At 41.3% G+C, this 27,692-nt stretch overlaps 1 protein-coding gene across 1 annotated transcript; it reads right to left on the bottom strand.

The window, feature by feature from the left end:
• Positions 1-1,676: 1,676 nt before the first annotated feature.
• On the bottom strand, positions 1,677-27,644 carry NUFIP1 (nuclear FMR1 interacting protein 1). The gene is given in 11 exon segments (XM_040584057.1): positions 1,677-3,768; positions 3,771-3,879; positions 7,188-7,420; positions 9,182-9,310; positions 13,228-13,490; positions 17,356-17,448; positions 24,679-24,755; positions 25,086-25,148; positions 25,760-25,864; positions 27,011-27,099; positions 27,341-27,644. Coding segments are annotated over 11 exon segments (1,611 nt in total). The 5' UTR covers positions 27,567-27,644; the 3' UTR covers positions 1,677-3,544.
• Between the last annotated feature and the right edge of the window lie 48 nt (positions 27,645-27,692).

Genomic DNA, 27,692 nt, shown 5'->3' with positions numbered 1-27,692 from the left:
AAACACCTTCTTGGCCTTACTACATCTAGACATGGTTTCCAGGCTCATCTGTTCCACCACCTTTCCTGAGGTCAAGGTGAAGCTGATGACCTTTAGGTCTCCAGATCCTCCTGAACTGGTATTCGTTTTCCTTACAGTCCTCAGGAACTCTCTCCAATTGTCTTGTGCTTTTAAAGCTATTCAAAAGTAGCCTCATGATGACATCGGTCCACAGTATGACAGATTGCCACTTCTAGATAGCTTGGGGAATACAAAATTCTAGCCCAGACTTCTGCCTTTAACAGAACAACCTGCCCAAAGCGTTTGTATTTGTGCCTCAATACTTTTCAAACACTTAAGATCTGCTAAGACTTTACGACTGTTATTCCTGAATAACGACTGCACTGCATGACTTGGCCTAGTGGTGACAGGAACAGAGGGAGCAGAGGGACACCCCTTGTAAGGAGCCGACAGAGGATAGGAGCCAGCCCTGACAGCACCTCCCTTTGGAGCAGAGCTAATCAAACCGCCCTATCCCCTATGCTCTCAGTGCAAGGACTGCAACATCAACACACAAAATCTGTTGCAAAAGCCCTCTCTGGCCAAGAAATCATAGGTTAGAAATGCACAACACTTGTTTCCCTTACCCTCATCTCAGGAGTAGCTAGCTGTGCTGTAATGTCACTGATTTTGTTCACAGGGAAGCCTAGATTGCCTAAGCTGCACCACCACGACTGAGTAAAGCCTGATTTTAGTATTTTTTTCTTCTCTCAACTGTTCTAGCTCAGTAGGTGAGATGGATTTAAAACAAACAAAAAACCACCAAAGCCCAGGAGTACCAAATTTAAACTAGACACCCACAATTACATATTCAGTAGCCAAGTTAGAAGATAAAAATAAAATTTCAGAAGTGTGAAGGTTGTCACTGAAATATTTTTATCTGAAGTGAGTCAAAAGCCTCAGAAGTAGGATTTTTTCCTAATAACACTTGAAAAAAACCTCACCACAAACCCACCACCCCACACCAAAACAATGAGAAAGTGAAAAACTACACAAAACTTAATCAAGACTTTGGTTCCTGCAGTGTGTCAGAAGCAACAGGTTCTTCTTACACAGACACAGAGATGCATCTTATTAGAAAGGAGTAAACAAAACCCATCCCTCTTAACACAGAGCGGGAAAGCTGCAGGGACCAGAGAAGCCTACAGGCATTTGATAGTACCAGAAGAAGGTCATTGTGGTAGCTTTCTTATCCTAAGGCTGAATCCAAAGTACTAAGCACATTCTTGAATAGCAGGAAGGGGTATATGATGTCTGAACACAGCCTGGAAGAACAGGAAAAGTAGGTGAGAGGAAGGGGCAGAGACCTTCCACTCATTGATCAAGACTGCAATTCAGAGTTTAACATTATTGCAGCATATGCCTCCACATGTCTGAAACGGTTCAATATGAGAACAGCAGCAATTCTGCATGTACGCAGCAAGCCCTAGGTTAAAATGCCTGATGCATGCCACAAACTGATCTCGCCCCAAAAGAAACCTACCTCCTCCCATCTACATTGAATCAGACTTTTAATATATATTTCTTCTGAAATTTTTTGGTTTTGTGTGAAAGTTTAATATACTTAAGTCCATAATGACAACATCATAAAGAAATCAGGTTAAAGTTTTTTTTCTGGTTCTGGGGATTTTTTTCAGTGGGTTCCCCCCCCCCCCCCCTTTTTTTTTTTTTAAAAACACAGGGTTAGCGGACAATCAAAAAAAGCTCTGCCATCAACTCAATAGGGACAGAAACACATTAAGAGTTGTTTAAAGTGCAATTTAGTAGCAGTCCTAAGACATCCATTTCTTTTCCTGCAGCTGTTACCCATGCTTTCAACAGCACTGGTACCACTCCACTCCAAAAAAATCACATTCTGTCCGAGTGCCAGATCTCCGTGGCTGAGAGTCCTTCACTGGTATTTTCATTGCAGTAAAACTGTAAGAGCCTTAAGAAAGTCCATGAGATTGAAATGGCTCGTGGGATCATCATGGGAAGAATGAATCATCTGCCTTAGAAATATAATGTTTATGATCAGTGCTTCTATTCTGCACATATATTCTTGAGACACAACTTTTACAAGGGTGTTGATATTTATATAATTCCATAAATTTAGACAGTGCATTACAAACACAATATGCAGTCATAGCTATAAATAGCAGAGCAGTGGGACAGAATTTTCAACTATTTCTTGTTTTCTGTGCACCACAAATGAGATGTATGGCACAAGTTAAGGAACTAGAGGAAAGAAAATCATTATTAGGCAACAAAACAACCCCATGTGAGCCTGTATTTTAGATGGTGGAATGGAAGGCTAGACTTCTACCAAACAACAACCACCACCAAAAAAAATCAGTCCCTGAGATTTAACTCTAACATTTAACCATGACTAAAAGACAAAGAGCAGATTCTGAAGTGGAGGTTTTGACAAAAGATTATTTTCATGGCATTATTTTCAGTTTTCAATGTCAATGTGACAAACTAACATCTGCCCTTGACAAGGATTCTGACAAACAAACGCACAATGTAATCAAGACTAAACTTGTTTCTAAACCTGGGCTGATGCTTTTTTAGTGCTCACAACACTACGGATGTATGCACAGATCGGGGGGGGGGGGGGGCGGGGGGTGATAAACCACAGGATGCTGTAGGAGCACCATAATGTACCAAGGAAGACATTCTTCCAGAAGGCAAACTAATAAATTCCCAATGCATATTAAAAACGGACAAACCAGTAACTCTTGGTAAGCCTTCTAAACTTTAATACTAAGAGTTTTCTTCAAGAGCTAGATTTGTCAGGCAATGACTGTAACAGCAGTTAAGGCCCAAGGCTTAATGCTGGGTACCCGAGGTCAACCAGCAACCTAGCACTGATGCAAACAGTTACTTCGTTAATTTTAAAAAAAAAGGCTTCTCATGTCAGTCTGCACCCTCACTCCTGTTTCTCTGCTCAATTAACAAACTAGTTCAGAAAGCAGGAGACTCCTGGTACAAGCAGTACTTTTACAGCCAGGTCAGTTGTATCTTCCGTTTCATACTAGATGTATTACACTTGTATTAGCTATATTGTATTAGTAACAGCTGTGGAAAAAAATGTTCACTGAATAGTCATTTCAAGAGTACACCGAAACACTTCTGGACACTCAGATACACGGCAGACCATGATTTCACACGAGGAAGACCCATCCTACCGCAAGACTACCTGGCTCTGGTGATGGACTGACACACATTTCACAATGAGGTAAAACAGAGCTCTGAAGCTCAAAAGCAACAATCTGCACCTACTCTAGGGAAGGTCATACTCTGTGCCACTGCTGCCTTTCTGCCATGGAGAAATGCAATTACTCAACACAGATGCTGTTTTCACAAGGAAACTGCCACCTCAGACAGACCCGATCAGAAAAGTGGTTTCAGGGCTCTCAGTATGTACTTAAATGATTATTTTGTTATACTGGTGTCTTTCAAAAAGCATGAGTCAGGCAGAAGATGTAAGCCTGTGCTTTATTGTCCACAACAGACATCCATTCTACACTGCATCTTCACACTGAATTGACGGGGTTTCCCATGTGTCCTCATCTGCCACATGAACAATCTGTGAAGTCTGATCCATGGGCACTTTCTCACCCTGGGCTATTAATAATGTATCATCTTCTCCTCCTGCTAACTGAAGGTCAGAGCTACAAGAATGATTAGATTCATCAAGTTTGTCCATCAAAGACTCTGTTGTGGTTGTAGTGGACTGTTCAGTGATTCAGCTTGTGGTTCTGTTTTACAATGAAGTCCAAACATGTTGTTCTGGATGAGGTATCGAACACACTGCAAAATCACATTCCTTTCATGTCGGATGTCCTGGGCCAGTAACTGGAAAGAAAGAAAAGAAGTTGATGCACATTTGCTTCTGGCTTTGTAGCTGATACAAGCCTAGCAAGATGTATGGCTCTACTCAGTGATTTTGAACATCTCTAAAATTAAATAGTTGGCGCTCTCACACAAGTCCTGGACACAGAGCAGGAGACTGCCTTACCAGACACAGCACAGGAAAGCCATATATTCCCACCTTTCGTGCCTTTCCACTGACTGACCGGGACTCTGGCAGAGCCAGCGAGCATGTTTGACAGCACTACTATGCAGCTTGCTGAGCTGGGTGATCCAAGGGCTCATTCCCCCCCCTCACACCAGCTTGTGCTAATCAGACCCCTTACTATATCAGTTCATCTCACCAGCCAGGAGAAAATGAACCCGACAATTAGCAGCAAGCAGTCAGGTGTTCTGGGATTTTTTTTATTGTTTGTTCAGGCATTTTTTTTCAGGGGCACACGTGTCAAAACCTGACTAGTGTCAGCAAAAGGCCCAGCATAGCAGAGAAGAGGTGGGAGGAGGCAGCAGGGAGGGAGTTGCCCTCCTGGGCAGCAGCAGGCTGCTAGAGCAGCGCAGGCTGGTGGCCAACCACCACATCTAGTGATAGAGGCTCACATTAGTCATGATTCACTATGGTACTGGCACATGACTATCACTGAAAAGGATGAAAAGTACGTGCCCAAAGTGCACGTTCCAGCACCGCTCACTCAGTGCCAATAACACACTAAGGCAGGTAGAACAAGCCAACAAATCTGATGGTACCTTTGGATTAAGCTTTCAGTTTCAGTTTGCTCAGGTGATGGAGAATGTCACTGAACATACCGGAACATTAGGAATTTCATCCCCAATTACCTGACTGTAGACCCACGAGATAATGTTGTCATATCACAAATAGTAGGCCATGCATGCCAGTACATCAGGATAGCAAGTCTATTAACATCTTACACTTTCCAGGTTATACTGCATCTGTAATTTAATATCCTATGCATTTTTAATTAGAAAATCCCTATGAGTAAAAGATAAATACAAGGAAAGGGCATGTTTCATATCAGGTACCAGATTGCGGATTTAAATAGCAATAACTGGTTTGGGCTATAATCCACCAACATAAGTCTAGTAGCTTAAAGTGCTGGAGGCCTCCCTCATCTCCTTTAACCTCACTAAAGTTCATTTTGGTATTTTAAAATAAGAAAAAAATTAAAGAAAAAAAAAATCAGCCAGAAGACTAAAGGACCTTTTGTCATTGAGTGTCAGCAGAATCTAGTACTCTGAACAAACAAGTTTAAAGCAAGTAGCTAATCTGTAACCATCTGATCATTTGCAGATCTGTATTACACATTGCAGAAGATCTAGCTAAATTTGGCTTGTAATGTCACAAATAAGCTTTCTTGTTGTTGTTCTAAGTTTCAACAGTGGTTTAATCAGCCACTTTAAAGTGCATGTTTCTCTTTAGACTAGTTACTAAGAGATGTTACAAGCACCTGACACCCAAAACAAGCCTTCGGAAACCTCCCATCTGAATTAACAGGTGCATGTTAGGGCAGACGGGACAGCACAGTGATGTTCTTTCTTTGCCGGACTGACAGAAACTGACAGAAAATTCCCAAATGGCCAAATAAAGGCACAGATGGGATGCCCCATCACCCTATCAAGACTGTATCGTTGCATTATAGCTTTTAATGCAGGGATGGATCTCAGTGGAGTGATGCTACACAGGCTTTTTATTTTGTCAGCATACAAAATGGATAAACACACATTACTGTTTTTGCATGGCTACAATAAACACGTTTTAGTAGTGCCCAAGCTTACTGCCAAATGACTGCCAATAGACGTCTGCTGCTATTCTCTTACCTCCCTTTTCATATTTTTTTTTACAGCACCATTTCACTGATACAACATCCTTTTCTTAGCAGTTCTACTTCCTCACTTTTTGGATAAATTCTCAGCAGTGACTCCTCACTGTAAAATTTCAGCCTTGCTTCCTTGAAGTTTTATATGCTGACCATTTGCAACAGTGGAAGCCTACCTGTGAATCTCAGGCACTCCCCCCGCAATTCACAGCTACAGTACATGCCCTTTAACAACAGTTTTGAGCACTATTAAAGGCAAAAAAACCCACCAAAATGCTATTTTGAAAATGGACTATACTGGCAAGCTACAATTCAAGCTTCCAATATTCTGTCAGCTTCTCTTGGCATGTGGGACTTCATCGAACTTTCTTCAAAGCAGTGAGGACTCTGGATCACCAACAACTTTGAAGAGCAAGAGATAGACAACTGCATGCTTAGGGAGCTACACAAAGGGCAAATACTTCCTTTTCAGTCACTAGGAGCTTTAATTCTTGGCAGCAACAGTACTACATGCTAAAAGGACTATCAAGGGATTTCTCCTACATCTGCAGCTTGGGATATGCTTTATCAGGTACCTCTTGCCTAAACATCCTGTGTCGTTTCAGAGCCCTGATGTCAGTGGCACGCTGCTTTCTGCTGTGTTCCGCCCACAGCAAGTCTTCCCTTGATGGAGGAGCTCTTCGCTGGCTATTTACAGAACCACAAGGGTAATCTTCCTATCTGATAATCTTTTGAACACTAAATGCAATAAAAGCTTCGAAGTTTTGTTTATACTAAAGCAAGTCACCAAGCCGCCAAATAAGATGCTTTGCACTGCTATTCAGAACAGACTTATAACACCTTGGACTCACCCCTACAACCCTCCTCTTGCTCCTGTAAGACACCAACCTGCTCTTCAAGGTACCCGTGCTATCACTTCCTCAGATTGAGTTAAACATGTCTACAGAGAAGAAACACACATACCCCTACAGATTGCAGCTCAACACCACTCCACAGTTCAAGGCACCAGCAGCCTTATCAACAAGATCTCTTTGCATCTGAAAAACTTGTGTGCTCCTCAATCAGAGGAAGGCAGCTGAATAGCAAAGCTGAAAGCTAAGGAAGATCAGAGTAAGGCCGATGGGATCACACACAAACAAAAACCTAATGGATACTACCACAGGGAGCAGAGAGGAAGGAATAAAGGTACTGTCATTTGTGCAGCTCATTTTAGGCACACGATTAAGTTGTCACCTCTTGCTCACTTTATGAGCTTGACATCAGTCACTACCTGAATGCACCCCAGGGTATTTCTATTTGTTTATTTAAGCCATCTACACCTTCTCCGAGTGAAATGCTCACTGGCTATTTTTAAGACAGGACCTTTGCTAACAGACTGCTCTAACCTCCCACAGCAAAGAGAACCACTCACAAACAGTGCTAATCCTGCACAAGAGGCATTGTTTTAGTACTAAGACTTACCATTTCCAGAAGAGTTGGACGGCGCTTTGGAGGGAGAGGTAATGTTTTCTTGCCCCAGTTATCAGGCCCTCTGGGGCGACGTGCATTTGAATTCGAGCTTCTTAACATTGTGCCTGCATATTCTGAGCGTTTCTGATTCCAGTTTTTACTCCAAGTAACAGAAGTAGTTTGCGGTGTATTTCTGAGCGCAGCCTGGTTTTTCTCAGCTTTTGTTGCAGTCTTGACAGAGATTTCTTAAAGAAAAAGAACACACTTTCATCTCAAACTTAAAAGCTTCTTTAACAAGCTTGTATCTCCATGCACTGGCAGTTTGTTAGTACTATTCTTGCTCACATAACCTGACGTGAAGATGTTCAAGGTTTACTTAGAGAAAGGGTGGGTTTTGTTTGGTTTGAGTTTGGGGCTTCTTTTAAAATACAAATAATAATCTCTAAACATTCACAGAAAGGAAAACAAGATATTTAAATTCTGCAATACAAAAAAGAAAGTAGAAGTAGTACGAGCTGAACAAGATTTTTTAAACTGCAGCCTTGTTATCACTTAGCAAGTACATTGCTTCCACTTCACAATATAGTTTGCTGCAAATTTGGCTGCTGAGAAAATCATGATGCAGTTAGGGCAGAGGATGCCCAAGTTCAATTCCCTGCCTGCCAGATGCTCTCTGTAACTTTGGGTAGGCTACCTAAGGCAAGTAAGCCATAGTAACTACCTGCAAAAACAAGTAGTAGCAGCAGTTCTCTACCATACACTGATGGATACACTCAGACAAGCACAAAATCTACGCACTAGAGTTCAAGCCTTACTTCAACACCCAGCAGCTTTATGGAAAAAGCCCTTAAAGACATAGAAATTAGTTCACAGGGTGAGCATAACAGCTTTTTCCTGGCACTATTCAAACATGATTTGAAGCAAGGCTGCTTCCCGCACACCCCCACACCCCACCCCAACTAAGGGAAAAAAGGCTTGGGAAACTCAATGACACACACCCTAACCAAAGACATTTTATATCCCCCACTTCAACCCAGGGCATGCTGCTGAGAAAAGGCAAAGATGGGGGGGAAAAAACTCTACCCAGTCTTTCAGGAAAGTCTGTTTGAGGCTTTCTAAAGTATGCTGTAGAACTGGGGCAGTGGGGGAGGGAGAAGGCATTAGTGCGACAGGGCAAGTGGACAAGGCCATCCCCATGCAGCAACTGCCTCCACAAATGCAGTGTTCTGCCCAGGTGCTTCTCTGAGACTGGGAGCTATCACCATACTGGTAACAAGTAATGGCTCACCCAGTAACCCCAGCTAACGCTCAAAACTAGGAGGGAGGAATGGGGAAACAAGAGGAGCAGAATAACAGCATACCCTTTTACACGTCCTAGCCTGTCTTTATGCATAGCTTACAGCAGTACTAGCATACACTGTCACGGAAAGCAAACTGGAAAGAATGTGTACATGGACTGCAAAAACATCCCCCTGCATAACTAACAAGCTTGTCTGTTTACTTGTATAAGCATAAAAATCGACAGGTACCAGGCAGCTCTGAATTACAGCAGTGGCAGAGAGGCCAAAAATCAAAAGGCATCTCCACAGCCAAGAGTTTCAAAGATAAAGCCACTGAACTACTGGTCACTTTAACATCTTTGCTAAATGTAAGCCACAGCTCACATGCTATATTTTCTTCTGCAACACCTTTGATTTCTTTTACATTTTTTCTCAAGAAATTGTAAGTACTGCATAGGTTCTGACCGATAGCCTGCAGCTTTCAGCAGCTGGGAACGCAGCTGTAAAGAGCTACTGCTCTCACAAATGCTGTATTTATAAATACACAGGGATGGGACAACGGGGTGAGAGAGGGCAAAGGAGAGGAGATACAGGAGAGGTTAAGTCCCCAGCCCTCCCCAAAGAAGGGTAATTTGCGATCAGGTTTTATCACTACTTGCGGTCCACACCAGTGCAGTGATGCAGGGTAGAAAGGGAGAGAAGGGCAGAGGATGCGCTTCTACACACCTTCAGGCTCACTGTCAGACGCGCTGCCGTAGTTGGCCGACAACGAACTCAGGGCAGAGGTGACCTGCTTGGGAACAACAGTCAATCCCAGCCTCCTGTCTTCAGCTGCTGCTTCATCCTTGTCAGACTCTACAAGGAAAGAAAAGGCAAGAGGAATTTTTTTCCCCAATACTCCTGCAACAACAGCCAGCTCCCCATCCCATCACTACGGAAACCCAACGCCAGGCACCGTTCGTTGCTCAGCACCATGAACTGACAGGAAAGCCCCACATTTGCCTACCCTCTAGAGGCATTCAGCTGCAAGGTTGTCTCACCGCTGGTTTGCGGTCCTGCCAGCAAAGCTACAGAAGCAAAAAGTTTCCTGAACAAGAGCTTGGGCTTTCTGCTTCTTTCTTCACATACCAAACATAATTATAGGTTTTATTATCAAGTGTAGGTAAAGAGAGAGAGAGGATTTCATAACACGTTTTGAAGTCTTGCTGGATGTAGTCCTGCGGAGGCAGGGGGTGGGGGAGAAGTATTCAAAAGCTGGTAAGGGAGGTGGGGGGGGGAAAAGTAGGCTCAAAGTGAGCACTGAAGAGCAAAGAAATTTTTTGATATTGAAGTTGTAAGGGACATTGAGAACCAAGGCTTCAAATTAGAAGATTGGTTTTCAGCAGTACTTCAGACTGTCCGATACTTAAATCCCTGCTGAGCATTATGAACATGCCTAAGTAAGCAAGATATTACAGTCTCAAACTACCCCAAAAGAGAATACTGGGAAGATAGGAGCCAAGTGGACCAAAAATGCTGAAATTGAGGATAGTAGGAAAAAAGAGCCCTACCAGAAAAAGATTCCTTGAAAATAAACATGCAAAACTGTGATGGCTTTAGTTTGAAACAAAGAATCTATATGCACTAAAATCCTGGACTCAAGTGAACAGTGCTAGAGTTAGCAGGAAAACTAGGAAATGCTTTCCAGCAATACACCTGCACACAAGTTTCATACATATATACACATACATACGAACTCCCCACTACTAGTAACATTCTGAGAAACCAGCCTGTTGAGACTTCTAGAAAAAGACCAGTTGCAATCTTATTTTCACAAAAAGAGTTGGGCCCTCTGTCTGTCTAAGCCTGCCCCATAGGAAAGCTGCCTCCTTAAGAAGATTTTACCAAAATAAACACTTTTGAGATCTTTTATTTTGAAGTCACAAACGTTTCTCTATTCTCTTTTAAATAGCATTAGCAATTGGCAATTTGATTCATTGGCACACATGCCGCTGAGTAAAACATAGTTTAGAAAAATACAGAGATATTTACCTAAAGTGCTTACCTGCCTCTTTTTACTTTGAGGTCTTTTTGAGAAAGGTTGACTCTTGCTGATTTACTAATCATGCCAATTTGCAATTACATTGGAAGCTTATGCTAAATACAGTGCACTTTCCTCATGGAGAACACACAGCACTTGCATATACTTCAACAATGATAAAACCAGCATTTACTTCAAATTATTTTGATTCATTGCTGCTTTTTTCTATCTCATGCAAAATGCTGAGTGCATATTGTAGTTGGGTGCCTTTTTTTTTTTTATTTTCTTCAAAACTTAAAGAATTACTTTTAAATTGCTTTTCAGGAAATTGGAAGAACACATTTACTGGAATACATTTTCTCTATGACGGTAACATGTGGAGAAAGTGTTATGCACTACCGAATACAACCAACTTTCTAGTTAGTAGATCCTTCAAAATTTTACACCTGGCAGGCTCATCACCTTACCTCATTTCTGCTTATCATCTCCCATTCAATTTCTTAGCTTTGAAGGAACTAGCCACTAAACAAAACTGAAGTGAATGCATTATGCAAAAATATATTCCCTCTAGAGAAAGGGCTGCTGCTGTTAGAAAGGTTTAAATATCCAACAAAATGTATCTGTACAGTAAAATCACGGACTTCAGTTGTAGGATTTTTTTAAATAATTCTACTTAGTTACGTTGTGTTTGTTATGACTGTATTTCTCAATAGTATAAAAAACCAGCAACTGGCTTTAATAACATGTAATAAGCAAGTACTACATTCCTTTTCCATCTATTATAACAGAAGTTACTAGCTGTACTTTGGTATAATTAGACTTCTTATCATTAAGTAGAACACAAGCGCTTGCAGGAAAATAGAGTTATATTTAAGTATACTCAAGTTTCTCAACATGCAGAGATTAGTGGAATAAACAAATTGCATAGGGATACCGAGTTCTTGTTCCCACTAATTGAAGATTATGTTTTCAAGCGGAAAAACCCAGCATCAGACATCTTTCCAGGGGATGCATTCTAGCCTTGCTACTAAAAATAGCTAGAGTATAAGTCAGCTTACATGCCACATACTAAGAGTACTGCAACACTGCTGACTATAAGTAGTTATATCTGGAGATTTTATATTGCTGCCAGCATGTGGAAACAAGACATGCTCACCAAAAAAACCTAAGCAGCGATACTTCAGAAAACACACACATATGGAGAGTATCAAGAGCAATAATACAGAAAAAAAACAGAATGAGAAGAAGAATACCAACATTTTAAGTAATTCACTTAACTCATACAAGGAAATTTATTTGTTTTCACATTCTAAATACTGTTATTTTCAAAACCACAATGGGTAATTTAACAGTTTTTCAAAAAATAACTTGATTGTTGATGTACTTTATTCTTCTTCTGGCTTTATAAAGATTTTCTTATTTCACACAGTTTAGCAACCTAAGATGGTACATGTTCTTTAGATTACTGTACAGTACTTACGTCAGAACATGTAATGCTGCACACAAACTTTATGGCAGCACTTCCAAAATCCTGACTTGTAAGCAAAAGCTATTTCTTCTCCTCCATAATGTTACCACAGCATCACTTCCCTATGTAACAAAGGGCTTTCCTTGTGCTGCCTCTCCCAGCTGTTTTGCACAAAAAAGCATTCCTAAGCAGGAGATTACAGGTAAAATAAGATTATTATGGCAAAGTACTTGTTAAAGATAAATTAAGGTGCTCCATTAGGAGCCCAGAAACCCTCTTCGATTAGTTACATAATACCGATTTAAAACTAGTAACATATTTCAAAACATACAAAGCTAAGAAAACTAAGTATCCAGAGTAGTTATTTTTCAAATCCAAGACACACATCCTGTCTCCCAGCATCTTCTCCCATTCATATAAACATTTTCTGATGACAAGAGAATAAAATTTAATGCTTCCTAATTCTCAGAGAAAAAGACAGACATAAAAGTAGTCTGCTAGATTTTCCCTGTGTTTATAATACAATCAACATGGCTTGCAAGCAAGTTTATGTTGAAGTGCTTAATGCTGGTAGTATCTTAAACGTTCTTGTGTCAGCCCTTCTAATCAGAATTTTTCTTCCTCTTCAATGACTTTGTATTTCAGCTTCTTTCCAAAACTTATCTCAGCCAAGTGCACATGTGGACACGAATTCAGTAAGACACATAGTAGTCTAGAGGACTTTGAGATACATGTGAGATATTTTCCTCCATAACAGGCCAAGTCTACCAGGACAGAAGCTCCCCAAAATGCATTTACCCCATTTTAGATAAAGCACTGACCACCTCTTTTACAATAATTACACCAGGAATTTCCTTCAAAGACCATGTCCTGAATCGGGATATGTTTCAGTAGAAATTTCCATTTAAAAGGAAGTTTTAAGTGCAAGTTTTAGGCACAGGGATGTTGGACTACATTCAAAGCTCATAACCCTGTTGGCCCTGGCACTATTCTAGCCGCAATACAGCAATCCTGAGCATTTTTGTTAGTAACAATGAGGAAATAAGCGTGACAACAGGCTTCCAAGTATTCTTCTCCAAGAATACTGTAAAGCTTTGATTCATTCTTCTGTTAAGAGAGTTTCCTCATTTTAAACGTGCACAGTTAGCCCTCTTTCAATCAAGGACAAAGTTTACATGGTTTTGGAAATCCCCAGCTCTCCCCAGAAGTTCCTAGTTACGCAAAATATCTGAAATCACTTCAGCAGTACTACTAAAAATAATTCTCCAAGTTCCTTCATCTTACCAACATCACTGTTTGCCAGAAAACTCAGAGGATCTGTGTCCTTCACATAGGGCTGAGCTGCCGAAGCATGCTGGTTTTCATGTTCCTTTTCACACATGCTGTTTTCTGGTCCATTGGCTTCATTTTGAGTTCTATGTACATTATAATCACCATCATTTTTTCTAAATTTCTTCCAGAACGGGCGCCTTTGTCTTCTCCTTTGCCTTCCTCGCTGCCCAAACTTCTCTTCATTTTCTGGAGGTTTCCACATCCCCTTCATTTTGCTGGAGAATAGAAACACAAAGCTCATACAAGTGACAAGCTATGAGAATAAAATCAACTGATGTAACCAAATCGCTCAGGCCCACATTTAAGGTTCAGTGACACAGCATGATGCCAGGACTTACTCCAGCTCAGCTAACATGTGGTGACAGACCAGACAGGCAGTCACAGCTCATCTCATTGGCAGTGCAATGTGACAAAGCTGGAACATAAATGAAGAGTTTGAAGTTCATTACTTTTATTTTTAAAAAAGGCAAAGGGCACACAGGCTAAGCAAGCTCCTTGATCTACAGTGTGAGGACACTGTTTTCATTTCACATTATGAAGTTAACAAATATTCTCTTCACTTAAGCAATTAGGTCATTCAAAACAGGAGGAACATGGAATTCAAAGGGAAGCACCTACAATAAACATACTTCCACTGCTTAAGTCTCCTTTTTCCAGTTACAGCTCAGAGAAGGATCTTGCTGCACTAAATCCATTCAGCCACCTGACACCATCAGTCGCAATGACTGCCTGCTTTTGCCTCCAACTAACATGCCATTCATATCTTTCACTCCAATGGAAAAGGAATAAAAGAAACTTCTGATCAGGACAATGGATTTTTAAAAACCTGAAACAAAATAACAAGTTCTAGACGAGGAGAACAGCACAGCATGCTGGTTCCATAATCTTCCAGGTTACCCTGTAACCACAAAACATGTTTATAGGAAGGTACCTGGAGAGCTTAAACTCTTGTCAAAGTCTACATAGAGAAGAATAGGTGCGACCTAGAAATGAAGGGACAGCCTAAGCTTTCTGAAAATACTTCTTTTCAAGCAACAGAAACTTAATTCAGCAGAACAAGACAACCACAAAAGACACAGATCTACTGTCCTGAATGAGCCCCACGGTTTGTTCGGCCCAGTACTCTCCCTCAGCCTCATCTACATACATGGTAGAGGTCCTGCTACCCCTAGTCAACCATATAATGCCATACTGGGACAAGAGCTTCTTCCTGAAACTTCTTCCTGGGTCTAGTCATGCATATGCAAGCAATCTCTTGTTTGGTTAGGTGTATTTCTAACCTGGTACCTTGTCACTGATAAGCAGCCAGGGAAACAGGCAAGGAAAGGGAAAAAAAAAAGCACAAAAGCAGGGTAAATGGTCACCCTTCTTCTCACCTGCTTTTCCATGGTGTACCACACAGAGACCCTCTCTGACTAGAGATGCTCCCAAGACACTGATGGTTTTGCATCTTGTGCTGCAGGATGCAGTGTGAATGTCTGGCACACTTGAAATCTTGCAGCAAGGTATTAATAATTTGTGAAAAAGGATCTCTTTCGGTTTGCCTTCATTCTGATGTCTAAAATAGTCATTTGGTACCTCCATCCTTCCCAAGTTACAAGAACCAGCGTATAACTACAATCTATTCACCTCTTCCCACCTGTGTAATTCTTCTAGACCGCCATCATACAGCCCTTCCAAGCCACACACTTTGCTTGTACAGAAACGTTCCCATTACCAATAGATCTCTCTTCTGATCCTTTCTAGCCTAATTAGGTCCTTCCTGAGAGAACAGCACCTGCAATAGCATTTAAAACGGCTTTGTATCACAACAAAGCATATTTCATTCCATTCTCCAGTCATTTCATGACTGCGTCTAACACTGGTCACTCAGCCAGGATAGTGCCATCCACCAGTGCTCCTGTGGCACACAAGGCAAGCCACCACTTTCATGAGCATCAGTCTCTCACCCACAAAAGAGGACTAATATTAGCTCCCATAATTCAATTCCATTGAGCACAGAATTGCATTTCTGAATTTGTACAACTGGGCTCAAAATTTAAGGTATTGTTGTATAACCTAGAAGACACTGAACAAATAAAGGCTGAATTAGAGGTGTTGTCCTTGACCAAGGGTTAAATACAACATTCCAATTTCCCCGAGGCCTCAAACACCTAGAAAGAAACCCCCAAGGTCACAAACACATCCCAACAAATGTCAGCCTGGCACCTGCCCTTCCTCTTGTGAAAGATATACTACTCTTCACTTCCCATTCAGACTGGATAGAGCGCCATGCACTGTTAACTCAGCTGTTGCAAGACACCAGACAGACTACTAAGGCAGTCCTTCTGCATCTCTAATCTCACATGTGGGGACAGTGAGAATTAGCCGTTGTAAAGCACTTCAGAGAACCACAAATGGAAAGCACCGTAGAAGCGTTAAGTATCTAATCCTTTCTAAATCTTACTTAGCTATTTGCTTTAATAGTACAGCTTGCAGAGAACAAGCTGTATTCTATTTTTGCCTCACACATCAGTAAATTTGCCAGATAAGCACCAATTTGAGAATCTTTACTGTTGACATACAAAGCAGAAGTGACAGCTTTTTGGAGAGTTCATCAAGCCTATAGTGCTAGCAGCTCAGGGGAGGGGGGCAGAGATTTCTAGAATCAACCAGAGTTAAAGGTCACTACGTGAAACCAAACAACCTATAATTTCAAGGGCTTTTTTCCCAAACAATTTTCCGGATATGAAGTTACTAGAAATGTAATAGTATGGAATTGCTGATGGACATTTAAGACTACATAACACATCCAACTCACAGCCACAAGAGCCACCAAATAAATTGGTAGACACCAGTTGTGTTTCTGTGACAAGCAAAACTACTCTTTGCGCATAACAATCTCCAAATACAGTATTACATGTGTGCAGCTTTAGCCTCTGTGTCTAGGTTTGGTTCCTTGGGCCCAAAGCACTTCTGAAACTTTATATCCTTAGAAGGAAGTTTTACTTCAGTCTTTTATATACCTTTCCTTTCAAAGTCACGAAAGGCAACCAGCTGGAGGGGGTAGGTAGGTGCTGGGTCTTCTGAAGCACATGCTGCACTAAAATTATACTAGCCCGACGTGAATCCTGTTCTGCCCTAGTTCAACCACTTCACCATGGTGCAAGTTTTATTTTGTTTGCTGTCATCCCCTATAGAAAGGAAAAAAAAAAAAAAAAAAAAAAGACTCAACTAACCCCAGGTAAGCTCCAGCTTCACTTCCATGCAGCAGCAAATAGATTTTAGCATGAGCCCCTTAGGACTGAGTTCACTTGTGCCTTCCAGCTCAGTTTTTCTAGTTTAGTGATATTCTAGTAGCATGGATCACAACAACATTTTTTTAAGAAGTCCTCCCACAGGCTTTAAAGTACAGCTAATGAAGTTAGCTGGGTCCACATAACACTGACACTGAGGGGAAGAAAAAAGAACAAAGACCATACTGGAAAGCAATTCACAATACAAGGGAGAAAAGGTAAAAATCCAGAAGGACTAAGTATTAGGCTCAGAACAAAGGTAGCAGACAGATCAAGATGATAGAGGGTAGAAAAAAGAAACAGCGCTACTTAAGTTACAAAAATGAAGTTAAATCTCCCTCCCCTCTTCACTTGATTATTGATTTATCATCTGAAAGGAGAGAGTAAGATGACAAATCCACTCACAAATGCCATTTTCAGGCACTAAAGGATTAGACCACATGGATTCATTATGTTGCTTGACTTCCGTCCCCATTACTTCTTTTTCAGAGACCAAAGTTACACGGATCTAATGAATGGCCACTAGAATGTGATTCTCTCAAACAAGCCAGAGTGCAGAATTCAGCAAGAATTCATCACTCTGATTTCCAATACAATTATTGTTTAATTTAACTGAAGTGGACTATGAAGAACTGTAAACAAAAAGAACATTACATCTGCAGTTTTTTCAAATGACCTGTCCTCTGTTAAAGGGTAGCTAGATCATGTGTATGGTAGAAGCAGTAAGTGCTGGGAAAACAAACTAAGAGAGCATACTTCTGAACTCATTAGCAGGAAAGTGACAAGCTTGTTTCAAAACACTTACCCAAACTGTTGGGTAGTCAGTACTTCTCCCCTTTCTTCCTTCTCTATCTGCATCGCCTTCTTCCTTTCGATGTTTGCAAATGTAGGATAATTTCTAGAAGACAAAAAAAATTACTGGCTCCTAAGTGATTCACTGTTCTTTGTAAATTCCCCCTTTACCAAACCAGCATGCTCTAAATGTTAATAGATCTTTAAAATGTTTTGTGGAAGTTTAACAGACTGTTTCCTTCTTAAAGTTGTTAGCAAGGAAAAGAAACCCTAGTGCACTTACGCTTACATGCTCAGATCAAATAAATAAATAAGCCTACCAAATTAGCACAATTAGATCTACAAAACTATCAAACGAGCTACAAACGAACAGTTCAGTAACACTTATGGACCTTCTGCCTACCCCTGCACATAACAGCACTATTTTGTCCTGCAATGTGACTTTTTATGGTGCGTCAATTGGACTATTTGAATTATCTCAAAAGGTACAACATGCCTTTAGCAAACCAACTGCTGAGTTCTTGGAATAGCAAAAAAAAAGCTTATAAGAACAGCTTCTGGGTGCACAAGATTTCTTTAATGTGACAGTTCAAGAAAAGCATCCAAGTTTCCTCTCGAGCAATATTCAGTACTGTGCTTGCACACTGACCTCTAGTTCAAAGTTACTGCCCCTTTTTCATTCCAGCTTCAAGAAAAATTGCTAAGTCATGCACATCAAAACAAATCTACTGTTATAACCATCTCCCAAACCATCCCTCTCTTCCATTACCCACACCTCCCTCACCATCCCTCCCTACAGACAAACCCCACGCTGGTTCTAACATGCAAAGCCTGCTGCAAATTACCACCAAAGCCCCAAAATGGCTACACTAGTTGCTCTGTAAACATTAGCTAGCTAAATCCCAGTGCTTTGCGATAAAGGAGGTAAATGAGAAACACATGCATCCACACACACTCCAGCTTCTGGATAGAAACACAAATTATAAATATTTGATAAGTCTATTAAAATAGAGTAACAAGAAACTTAGAGCAACTGCCTGCTAAATATAGGTATCAAAAAGGACACATATCTTTCTTTAAATATTAATCTTATCACATGCATCTTCCCCAATTTACAACATGAACGTTAAATGTCACACCAATGCAATACAGCCTGACCACATACCAAGGCAAAAACATGAGAAGCATTTCCTACAATAGACACCTGAACACACTACAGAACTTTTCTCCTTTAAGAGGATTTGAACACAGGCTGTCAATGTCGATTTTCATTGGATTTCTCCCAGAAATCCACCATACAATTCAAGTGAGCACAGGGGTGTGATGTTTTATCTCCACTCTTTCCTGTTAGCTACATTTGTTCATCCATGTTATAACACTCCCAGCACACAGCAAGCAGGATTAAATAATTCATTGCACAAGAGCTTTGTGTTGACAAAGACCCCTGTGCTTGGCACCTGTACACAATTTTAGGATAAGGTGCCTTCCTTCACAGTAATAAGGCTCACTGGAGGAGAGCAAGCTATAGAATAAGTAGTTATGCTCAAAAAAGCCTCAAGCTTGTGCTAGAAATTATTGTTTATTTTAAAAAGACAAAAGGGAAGACCCTTAGTCCTAGAGCAAAGGAGTCTTCAAAGTGCTGTTGTAGTTATGCTGATTAAAGACATATTCAGACACGCTCTCACAACATGGTTTGAGACGTGACTGCCTCCCACTTTCATTCCTATGTGTTACCACTCCCTCCACTGAGCCACCATAATGGACTCCACGAATGCTTTCAGTTCGATTCAACGCCAAGACAGACAGATTTCTCCTAAACCACCCTTCCAGTTGACACAGGCAGTAACTAACAGCTAAGGAGAGCTCAGGCCGTAAGTCCAAGTATTGCTGCAAAAGCATATCTGAGAGCACCTGAAGTAGCTGTGGGTTTTTTTCTCCAGCTCTTCTCAAATAAAATAAATTCTCAAGTAAAATAGCATTTTACTCACTGCCTTTACCTTACGCAGAAAACGTACCTATTTTCACAGCACACGTGCAGTGCTTCATTCACACCGAGCAAACGAGCATCTGCTAGTTTATTTTTCCATCTAAGGGCTTGGCAGGCAGCAAGCTCTAGATGTTCACAGGTCACTAGCCTCAGTACTAGGTAGACTGAGTTCACTTCTCCCCCAGGTGCTCTGCTATGCAACAATGTCTGGGCTAAGCCCACCTGGTGTGACCTAGCCAAGCCAACCCTAGCTGTCCCTACAAGGAGCAAGTGGATGAGAGAGGCGCAGACCAAAGTTACCCATCCACCCCAATGTACCAGCTCCAATGCAACTCCACAACTGGTCAGGTATCGCAGCCCCAGCACAGAGGTCTGTACGCCTCCTAGCATCAGCTAGCTCTGCCCACAGAGGCAACAAAATTCAATCGGACCCTAAGTGGAGGCAGACGTCTACAATGGTAACAGTATGGTCTTGAAATAAACTTTATGGCACACTTTGCAAACTTCACTATCTAAGGACAGCCACAAAATACTCAATAGAGGTCAAAAATCAACAAGAGGGGATTTTTTTTTTTTGATACAGAGAATTCTTATTCAGGAAGACAACATTTAGGAAGACTGTTTCTGGACAGAGGTGTGACAACCAAAAGGAAGAGCCTATACTGAATCTCTGCACATAAAAGGGTATGTGTTAGTCTGAAGAGCTGATTTGGGTTTGAATCCTTCTCAGAAGGCATGCCCTCCTCCTCCCCTAACAATATGAGGTTCTTAAGACGTTACCTACAAACATCAGTGAAGTAGAAATATGCCAGCACCTAAGCCCTGCAAACAACTTGTCAGAGCTTGAGTACAGACAGCTTCATCAGTCACCACAAAGGCTTTATGAGCCTACACAACTCACAGTAAGAGGGAGTTAAACCAGGATGTAATGATCTGGCACAGCAGATTTCACGGAGGGGCCAGTACTGCCCAAGAATGCAGCCCCATTTCACAGCAGCTGCAGTTTCCAACCACAGACACTTCTATAATCCATACTGGAAGTTCCTCAGTATAAATTGTCAGGTTAATACCAGAAAAATGGGTTTTCAGGCTAAGAAGAGTATATTACTTACACACCAATAAGTAAAGGATACCCTAAATTTCCAGAGATGGCACTGAGCATGATCACTAACATGTGCCTTAGTGAACAGACTTTTTTTTTTTCCAATAAATGAGTGCACTAGCAGGAGTCATACATGCTTTATAGGCCAGCATACTCCATCTTGCTCACATAAATATCAGTGAACTAGCTTTTAGCAAGAAGTGGAAAAACGGAGCTTTACCAATGTCTAACAGAAGAGAAACCTGTCTCTACAGCAGCTTACACAAATTTCTGAGTGAAAAGCTATACAAGTTTATCTTTATAGGAACAGCACAGCGATCAAATTGCCTCAATTTCTTGAGCTGGTCTTCATTGCATGCACACAACCAACAGCAAGGAGGACATGGATAGCCCAAAGGGAACAAAGATGGCCCAACAGAGAGCTGACAAAATCATCATTTTAGACTCCCTGGCACTTTACCAAGCATTGCATCTCTAGCGTGAGTTTATCGTATGTTAGCTGAGGCAGTCTTATTGCCAATACATCCCTGCAGCTTAGAATAAACTTTACTGTATCTATGTTCACCTTGATCTACCAACACATTCCTTCTACTTTGCTTCATTGTCTCTACTTTTACCAGGTGCTAAGAAATTACTTTCCTTATTTCATATTTAACTACTATGAATGAACTCTGGAAAGATTCCAAGCAACTCTAAGATTATCATTATTCAACCAGAGAACCACAAATTAATTAAAAGTGGTGTGGTTGACAGTACTGGCCTTCATTCACTACATACATGCTCAGCCTACGAGATGCACTGCAAGAAAATACAGCTGACAATCCCTAACTGAACAACAAAGCCCCCAACAGATTAAAGAAGGGAGGGGAGGTGAGGGAGAATTTACAAGCAATACACAAGATCAAGAAAATCCTATGGTGTTGTATTAGGAACTAAGGAAAAGTAAATCTAACAATTCAGTTTAACACCACAGCAACCTTGCCACATTCTTTCTAATAATCTTTGCTCAAGAAGAGCGGGTTAGAAACAGATGGGCTAGCAGGACCCAGATCTCACTTGGTAAGAAGGGAACACAGCAGTACCCCATTCTGACACATTATGGAAATGCACTGTAGAAAATTCCCTTTAAGCTCATGTTTAAGAAAAAAATATGCTAAGAACAGCACACTTATTTGGAAGGGAAAGACAAATCAAAACAGGAGAAGCAATTGTATCACCAAAACTGATGTCAGACTTCACAACCACCCAACTGCAAAGCATAGGGAAGCCCTGAGATCTTGGGGAACTTTATCTGTATTGCTCTTCACTTAGATTGCCTCACTCAGCAGGTTCAATGGGCCACAAACCGTTAAAAAGTCTTTTAGGTAAGCACATATGCTAGTTGCAGCAATGAACAGGGCATTGTACAGAATCAGAAAGGAAAACATAATTCTGACCCAGCATATTTCATTCAGAGATGCTCACCCATTACCAGCTCTCCCCTTTCTCTTCCCTCTACATGAGTAAGGCTGCACTTTAAACACAAGCTCTTTCTAAATGACTTTAAGTGGGATACACAACTGAGCAACACAAGAGCTAATTAAGAAGAAAAATCTAGCTCTGTAAGCAATTATTTATAACGGCTGAAAGAACAAGGACAGGAATGTTAGGGATGCAGCATGGAAACACACATGTTAAATCACTGCAACCTAATTAGAAACAAACTACTAATGACCTAAAAAGATTCATTCGAAGCTCTGACTGGAGCTTCTGGAAAGAAAAAGGCTTTTTCCTGTCACCATAAACCAAAACTGCCTAATAGCTCAGACTCCCTCTGGTGTCCTTTTTTTCCTGTACAATGCAATGTTTATTGCAAGTCAACAACAAACCTTCAGTACTAAACTGATGTTTTGCTGGTGACCCAATTAAAGCTTCACAAAAGTTTCAGCTGGGTTTCTCTCACTTTTTTTTTTTTAAAAAAAGGATGTTAGTACAGCTACCTTGGTGTACAAAGAGTAACAAAAGCCACCCAGGTAGTCATTCTACACTCATCCTTTATAGTTAAGATGCCCACAGAAGGACTAGGTACCGAAATAGTCCACAGCATTACTCCATCTAGTGGCCTTGGCTTAGAAGGTCCTAACCCCGTATTGCCTCTTTCGGTTGGCGATCGTGACTGCAAGACTTATTTCCATGGATTTCACTCTGCTGTAGTGAACAAAGGCTTTCAGCAATGTTGTAACACAGCCAAATTACATTAATCTGCAGAAAACCAACAATACCCACCATGAGATCCTCTAGAAACTCAATAAAAAAAAAATCTCAGGTAGAGTATCATCCTTAATATTAACTGCAGATACAAGTTGCTTTGATTGGCTGCACCTATTTCTCAAGCAAACAGCATCTAAAACATGAGTGTACATTCAGTTCCTGCTTCCCTAATGTTTTACTGTACAGTAGGGCTGGTATTGACACACACACCTTAAACAATTTCCACACTTAAACCTTAGCATCAGCCACTAGACATGAACTCTCCCAAACATCCCCCAGAGTGTATGAAAAGTTAAAACAGAGTAGAAAGACTGCACACAAGTATTCTTGCTTTTCCTCAGAGCTACTGTTACAAAATAAAGTGTAGGCCACCAGAAAGACAAATCTAAGGACATTTTGGGCTTTGCTAATCTTGGTAATGCTTCGTATTGTAAGTGATAAAGACACACAAGCATCACTGTTGGGGGAAGGGGAGGACAGCAACACATAGACCAAAAGCAAATAAAAAACAAGCCTTGGAGTCATCTTTTCAATAAAAGAATAAAAGGGAAACCTGGAACCAAAACTAATCTAACACCAAACCATACCTGAACAGACCACAAGCAATTTTTTCTGGTTAACTGGCATTTTAAACACAGGAGAAAATTTTGTTTCTTCATCAAGAACAGCCATTTTTAAAAAGAGAGGAGCCTACAGATTCCCTTGATTTTTAAGAAATGAACAGCAGGTGCAACAGTTGACTGCTGAGATGTGCTGACACAGTGGTAAGACTTCCCGTTGCCTTGCTGAAACCATGTCCAAAGGAAAGGTAAAACTTGCAGGGATGAACTTACATGGGGAGGAATTTTGCTTCTCAATACAGCAAAAACTGATGGAAAGTATTAAAAAAAATTTCCTACCATACATTCCACTCTTTTTTTTACAAAGCCACTGTGTAAAAATTTGTTAAGGGAAGTCAGGTTCAAAGCAAGAACACTTTAACATTACTTTGTGACAAAAATTTAAGTTGGATTCATCCGTAAGACTGCATCACACAACTGTGCTTATTTTAATTAAAAAAAAAAACAAACAGATTACTTGTACATTCCCCTAGCTCTTTGCCAGTGATCTTGAAATTAAATTTGTTGCACTTCTCACACTGCATATAGGACTCTTGCTCATGGAAACAAAACCCATGTACTGATCATTCACTTGCAAAACTATATTCTAAGTCACAAACAGAAGCGAAGACAACCTACAGCATCTTTCACCTGCCGGGAAAGGGAGGATTTTAACCTTTTCAACTCAGGAAAAAAAAAAGTGGAAAAGGTCTATGGAAGTAGAGCATGAATTTTTAAACACTTCAGTGCTGGTCAACCATAAAAAAAGTTATACCACCTCATATCACAGACCAAAAAATAATGAGAAATACTGCTTACATGGGAACTTCACCTTGCACCCTAGGTACAATATCAGTTAAAACTACCTGAGACAGCATCACTTATGGATTCTGTTCTCTTTCAGCAGAAAAGTGTCAAGCGATGCACAAAGTTCCTTAAAACTAGGAAAACTCACTGTTGAGGGTCTACTGGGACAACTTAAGCTGTGGAAATTAGCACACATTGGGATGTTAAGATTACAGTCAGTATAATAGTTTCAGGTTTCTTAGCTATTAAAAAAATCACCATGCACACACAGTTTTGTGACCTAAAATAACCTCAGCAATCAGACTAAAAGGAATCAAGTCATTCAACTAAGCTGTGGTACCAAACCAAACGTGTGGGAAAGCTACTTCTTTCTCAGTTGATATCTTGCCTTCCACTATAATAATGCAAATGATTGTAGTCTCTGCAGCTCGCACTCTCCTGGCTCATTCTGACACAGGCCACTCATGCAGGAGTTCTGTGGAGTCAAAGGAGCAGCCGTGGCAAGTATGCGCTACTGCTGCCTTTCAGCTGTCATCTAATGATCACACTGGGAAAGTATAGTAGAACAAATTCATAGGTCACAAGTCTTACCTTTTTCTTTCTTCTCTCCATCTAGCAATCTCTTCTGGACTATCTAATTTTATTCTTTTAGCACCAGGTGCATGTGCCTAAAGAAAAAGTATTCATAGGTGTTTAAAAGGGGAAGGAAATAACCCATAAGGAAAAAGAAAAAAAGCACAATTCTGTCAACTGTAGTAGTATCACACCGTTTCATCTCCAAAAGAGGTGAGACTGTACACAGCAATAACAAAATGAATCCATTAAGAAAAAGTCATAGCATTCAACATCTTTTCATCCACAATATTGTCTTACAACAGATCCTACTCAAAAGCAATACGTTTTCCTTTCAGGATGAAAGCAAGCCTCTGAAGAATGAGAAAAGGGGACTAAAGTAAAGATTGCGTAGACTTGTATCTTGGGCCCGGGGGGATACCTACGTTCTTCCAGTGTATCTGAACTATCTTCTCATGTGCGCTGAAACTGCAACCTTCTTCTGTGCACTGCAAGATAAAGAAGTGAACTTAAGACACACCAGATCGTGCAATTATAAACAAGTATTCAAGCACACTTCAAATAAAGTTGGTGCCAGACACCTGTACAGTTAGTTATAGAGCACTTCTAAGCTACCCAGTTTCAAAACAAACGTGATTGTCAAAACAGTAAGAAGGGATAATGTACTTCTAAACTTAATCTTGTTTCAACATAATCAGTGAAGCTAATGTATCTGATAATTGGAGATAAAGTGAAGTTAACCTAAAAGAAAGATTTACAAGACTCTCCAATTTCAAATTTTGATACTTCTTTGCAATAAAGGAGTGGATTTTTGAAATATGTTTTTCACACAAAAATTTTACATGCTATACTGTCAATAAAGTAGTTCCTACCACTTTGTAATACATCAGGAGAAAAAAAGATTACTTCAACAATAAAACCAAACATACAACTAAGACCTCCCCTACACAGAGCATTCAGAAAAAAACCCTATGAACACTTTCTGTAGCTCTGGAATCTCTTTGCTAAATCTTCCATTCAAAAAGTGACTACAGCTAACTACTTATCAGGCAGAAAGTTAAAAATCAAAGTGTAAATAAAACAAGCTAAATTCATCAACCTGTTTGTGTTGTGAAACATGCTCATCATACTTCTCCTGGTTTTTATAGCCACGGTCACAGGTATCACAATAATGAGAGAAAACAGGCTCTTTTTTCTTTCTGGTCTGAAAGTAAAACAAGAAATCATCTCAGGACTGCAGTAACAAGATTACTAGATATTTTTAATTAAGTGTGAAACACATGAATGAATATTTATGTTAATAAAACAGTCAATTAAAACAGGCTTCAAAGATAAGCTAACATAACATGGAAGTGAAGTTCAAATCCTTTACCTTCCAAACAAAGCGCCCTGCACTCAACTCTTTCCACTACCACCTCTTCCTCAATTATCGCTTCTGCAAACACACCAGGCTGGCACAGATTTATTGAGGGCTAGGAAGTGAGTTAGGCTACAGCCTTGGGTATCTTCCCTATAAAGTCAGACCACGCCTGTTCTCACATCACATGTAAGAGCTCAGAGGGTAGCAGAGATCCTTCCTTTTCCCACTACACACATCAGGGTGATCTGGCTGTCTGGCCCTGATAATATATAAGAGCACTAATCTAATTTAGGCACTCAGGCATCACCACGGCAAGGGCTTTTCTAAAGTAAACCTGTATTAGGATTTGGTTGAAATGTATCTTTGTTTCAGCAGGCACAAGATTTGCAGACTGATTGTCATCCATCTGCTCTCTTGCAAGGGCAGTCACATTAGGCAAGAGTATGAAGTCTCTGCGGTACCATGGCGCAAATCTCACACACCTGCTACCACCACAGAATGACAAAATGGTTTGGATTGGAAGGGACCTTTAAAGATCATCTAGTCCCAACCCCCTGCAATGGTCAGAGCCGTCTGTCACTAGACTAGGTTACTCAAAGCTCCACCCAACCTGGCCTTGAATGCTTCCAGGGATGGGGCATCCACAGCTTCTCTGGACAACCTGTGCTAGTGTCTTGCCACCTGTACCCTAATACATTTCTTATCTCCAAACTAGATCTACCTTCTTTTAGTTTAAAACCATTACTCCTTATGCTATCACTACAGGTAACCTGCTAAGAAGTTTGTTCCCGTCTTTCTTTAAGTGCTCTTTAAGCACTCAAAGGCTGCAATAAGGTCTCCCCAGAGCTCTCTTCTCCAGGCTGAATGCCAGCTCTCTCAGCTTTTCCTCACAGCTGAAAGGTTCCGGTACTATGACCATTTTTGTGGCACTCCTCTGGGCCCAATCTAATACATCCATGTCTTTCTTGCACTGGGGACTCCAGTCCATACCTTTGGCTTGTTATTTTCTTCTGGAAGATGTTTAGTAAACCCAGGAGCTTGCTTGCCTTGCCATTTCTGGGAGAAATTACCATTTCCACCTTTGGAAAAGGGAAAAAAAAAAAAAAAAAAAAAAAGAGCCAGTCACACATGCAGCTGGTACAACACCCCCTGCCACCTCCGTGGGCCCGCCAGAGACGAGACTGGCCTGCACGACCAGCACGAACATGCCTGGAAGGAGGGAGAGTCCCCCACCCACCCTCCAAGGCTTAGGGAAAGCCCCAGGGTCCGTGCCGTTAAGGGGCCCACGGGCCCGAGAGACGCCCTCCCCACACCCCTCACCAGCGTGCGGGCCCTGCGGCGGCTCCCCGTAGGCCGGCGGGTTCCAGGCAGCGGGTGGCGCGCAGCTGTCGGGCTGCGGGTAGCTCTCGGCGGGCTGCGGGTAGCTGCCAGGCGGCGGGTAGGGCCCGGCGGGCGTCCAGAAGCCGGGCTCCCAGAGGGGCGGCGGGCAGAAGAAGGGCGGGGGGAGCCCCGGCGGGGGCGGCGGGTACCAGGCGAAAGGATTCATGTCGGGCCCGGACGCAGCCCCCACTCCGCGACCCGCTTCCACCACCACGTGGGGCCGCGCCGGCAGCCGCTACGAAAAGACGTCACTTCCAGGGCTGAGCCACTCGCCTAGCGATTTATCAACCCC

This window comes from Falco naumanni, chromosome 2 (assembly GCF_017639655.2).
Source record: "Falco naumanni isolate bFalNau1 chromosome 2, bFalNau1.pat, whole genome shotgun sequence".
In the NCBI taxonomy this organism is placed as follows: domain Eukaryota; kingdom Metazoa; phylum Chordata; class Aves; order Falconiformes; family Falconidae; genus Falco; species Falco naumanni.
The sequence above is the reverse complement of the archived record's forward strand: the minus strand, read 5'-3'. Positions and strand labels throughout refer to the sequence as shown.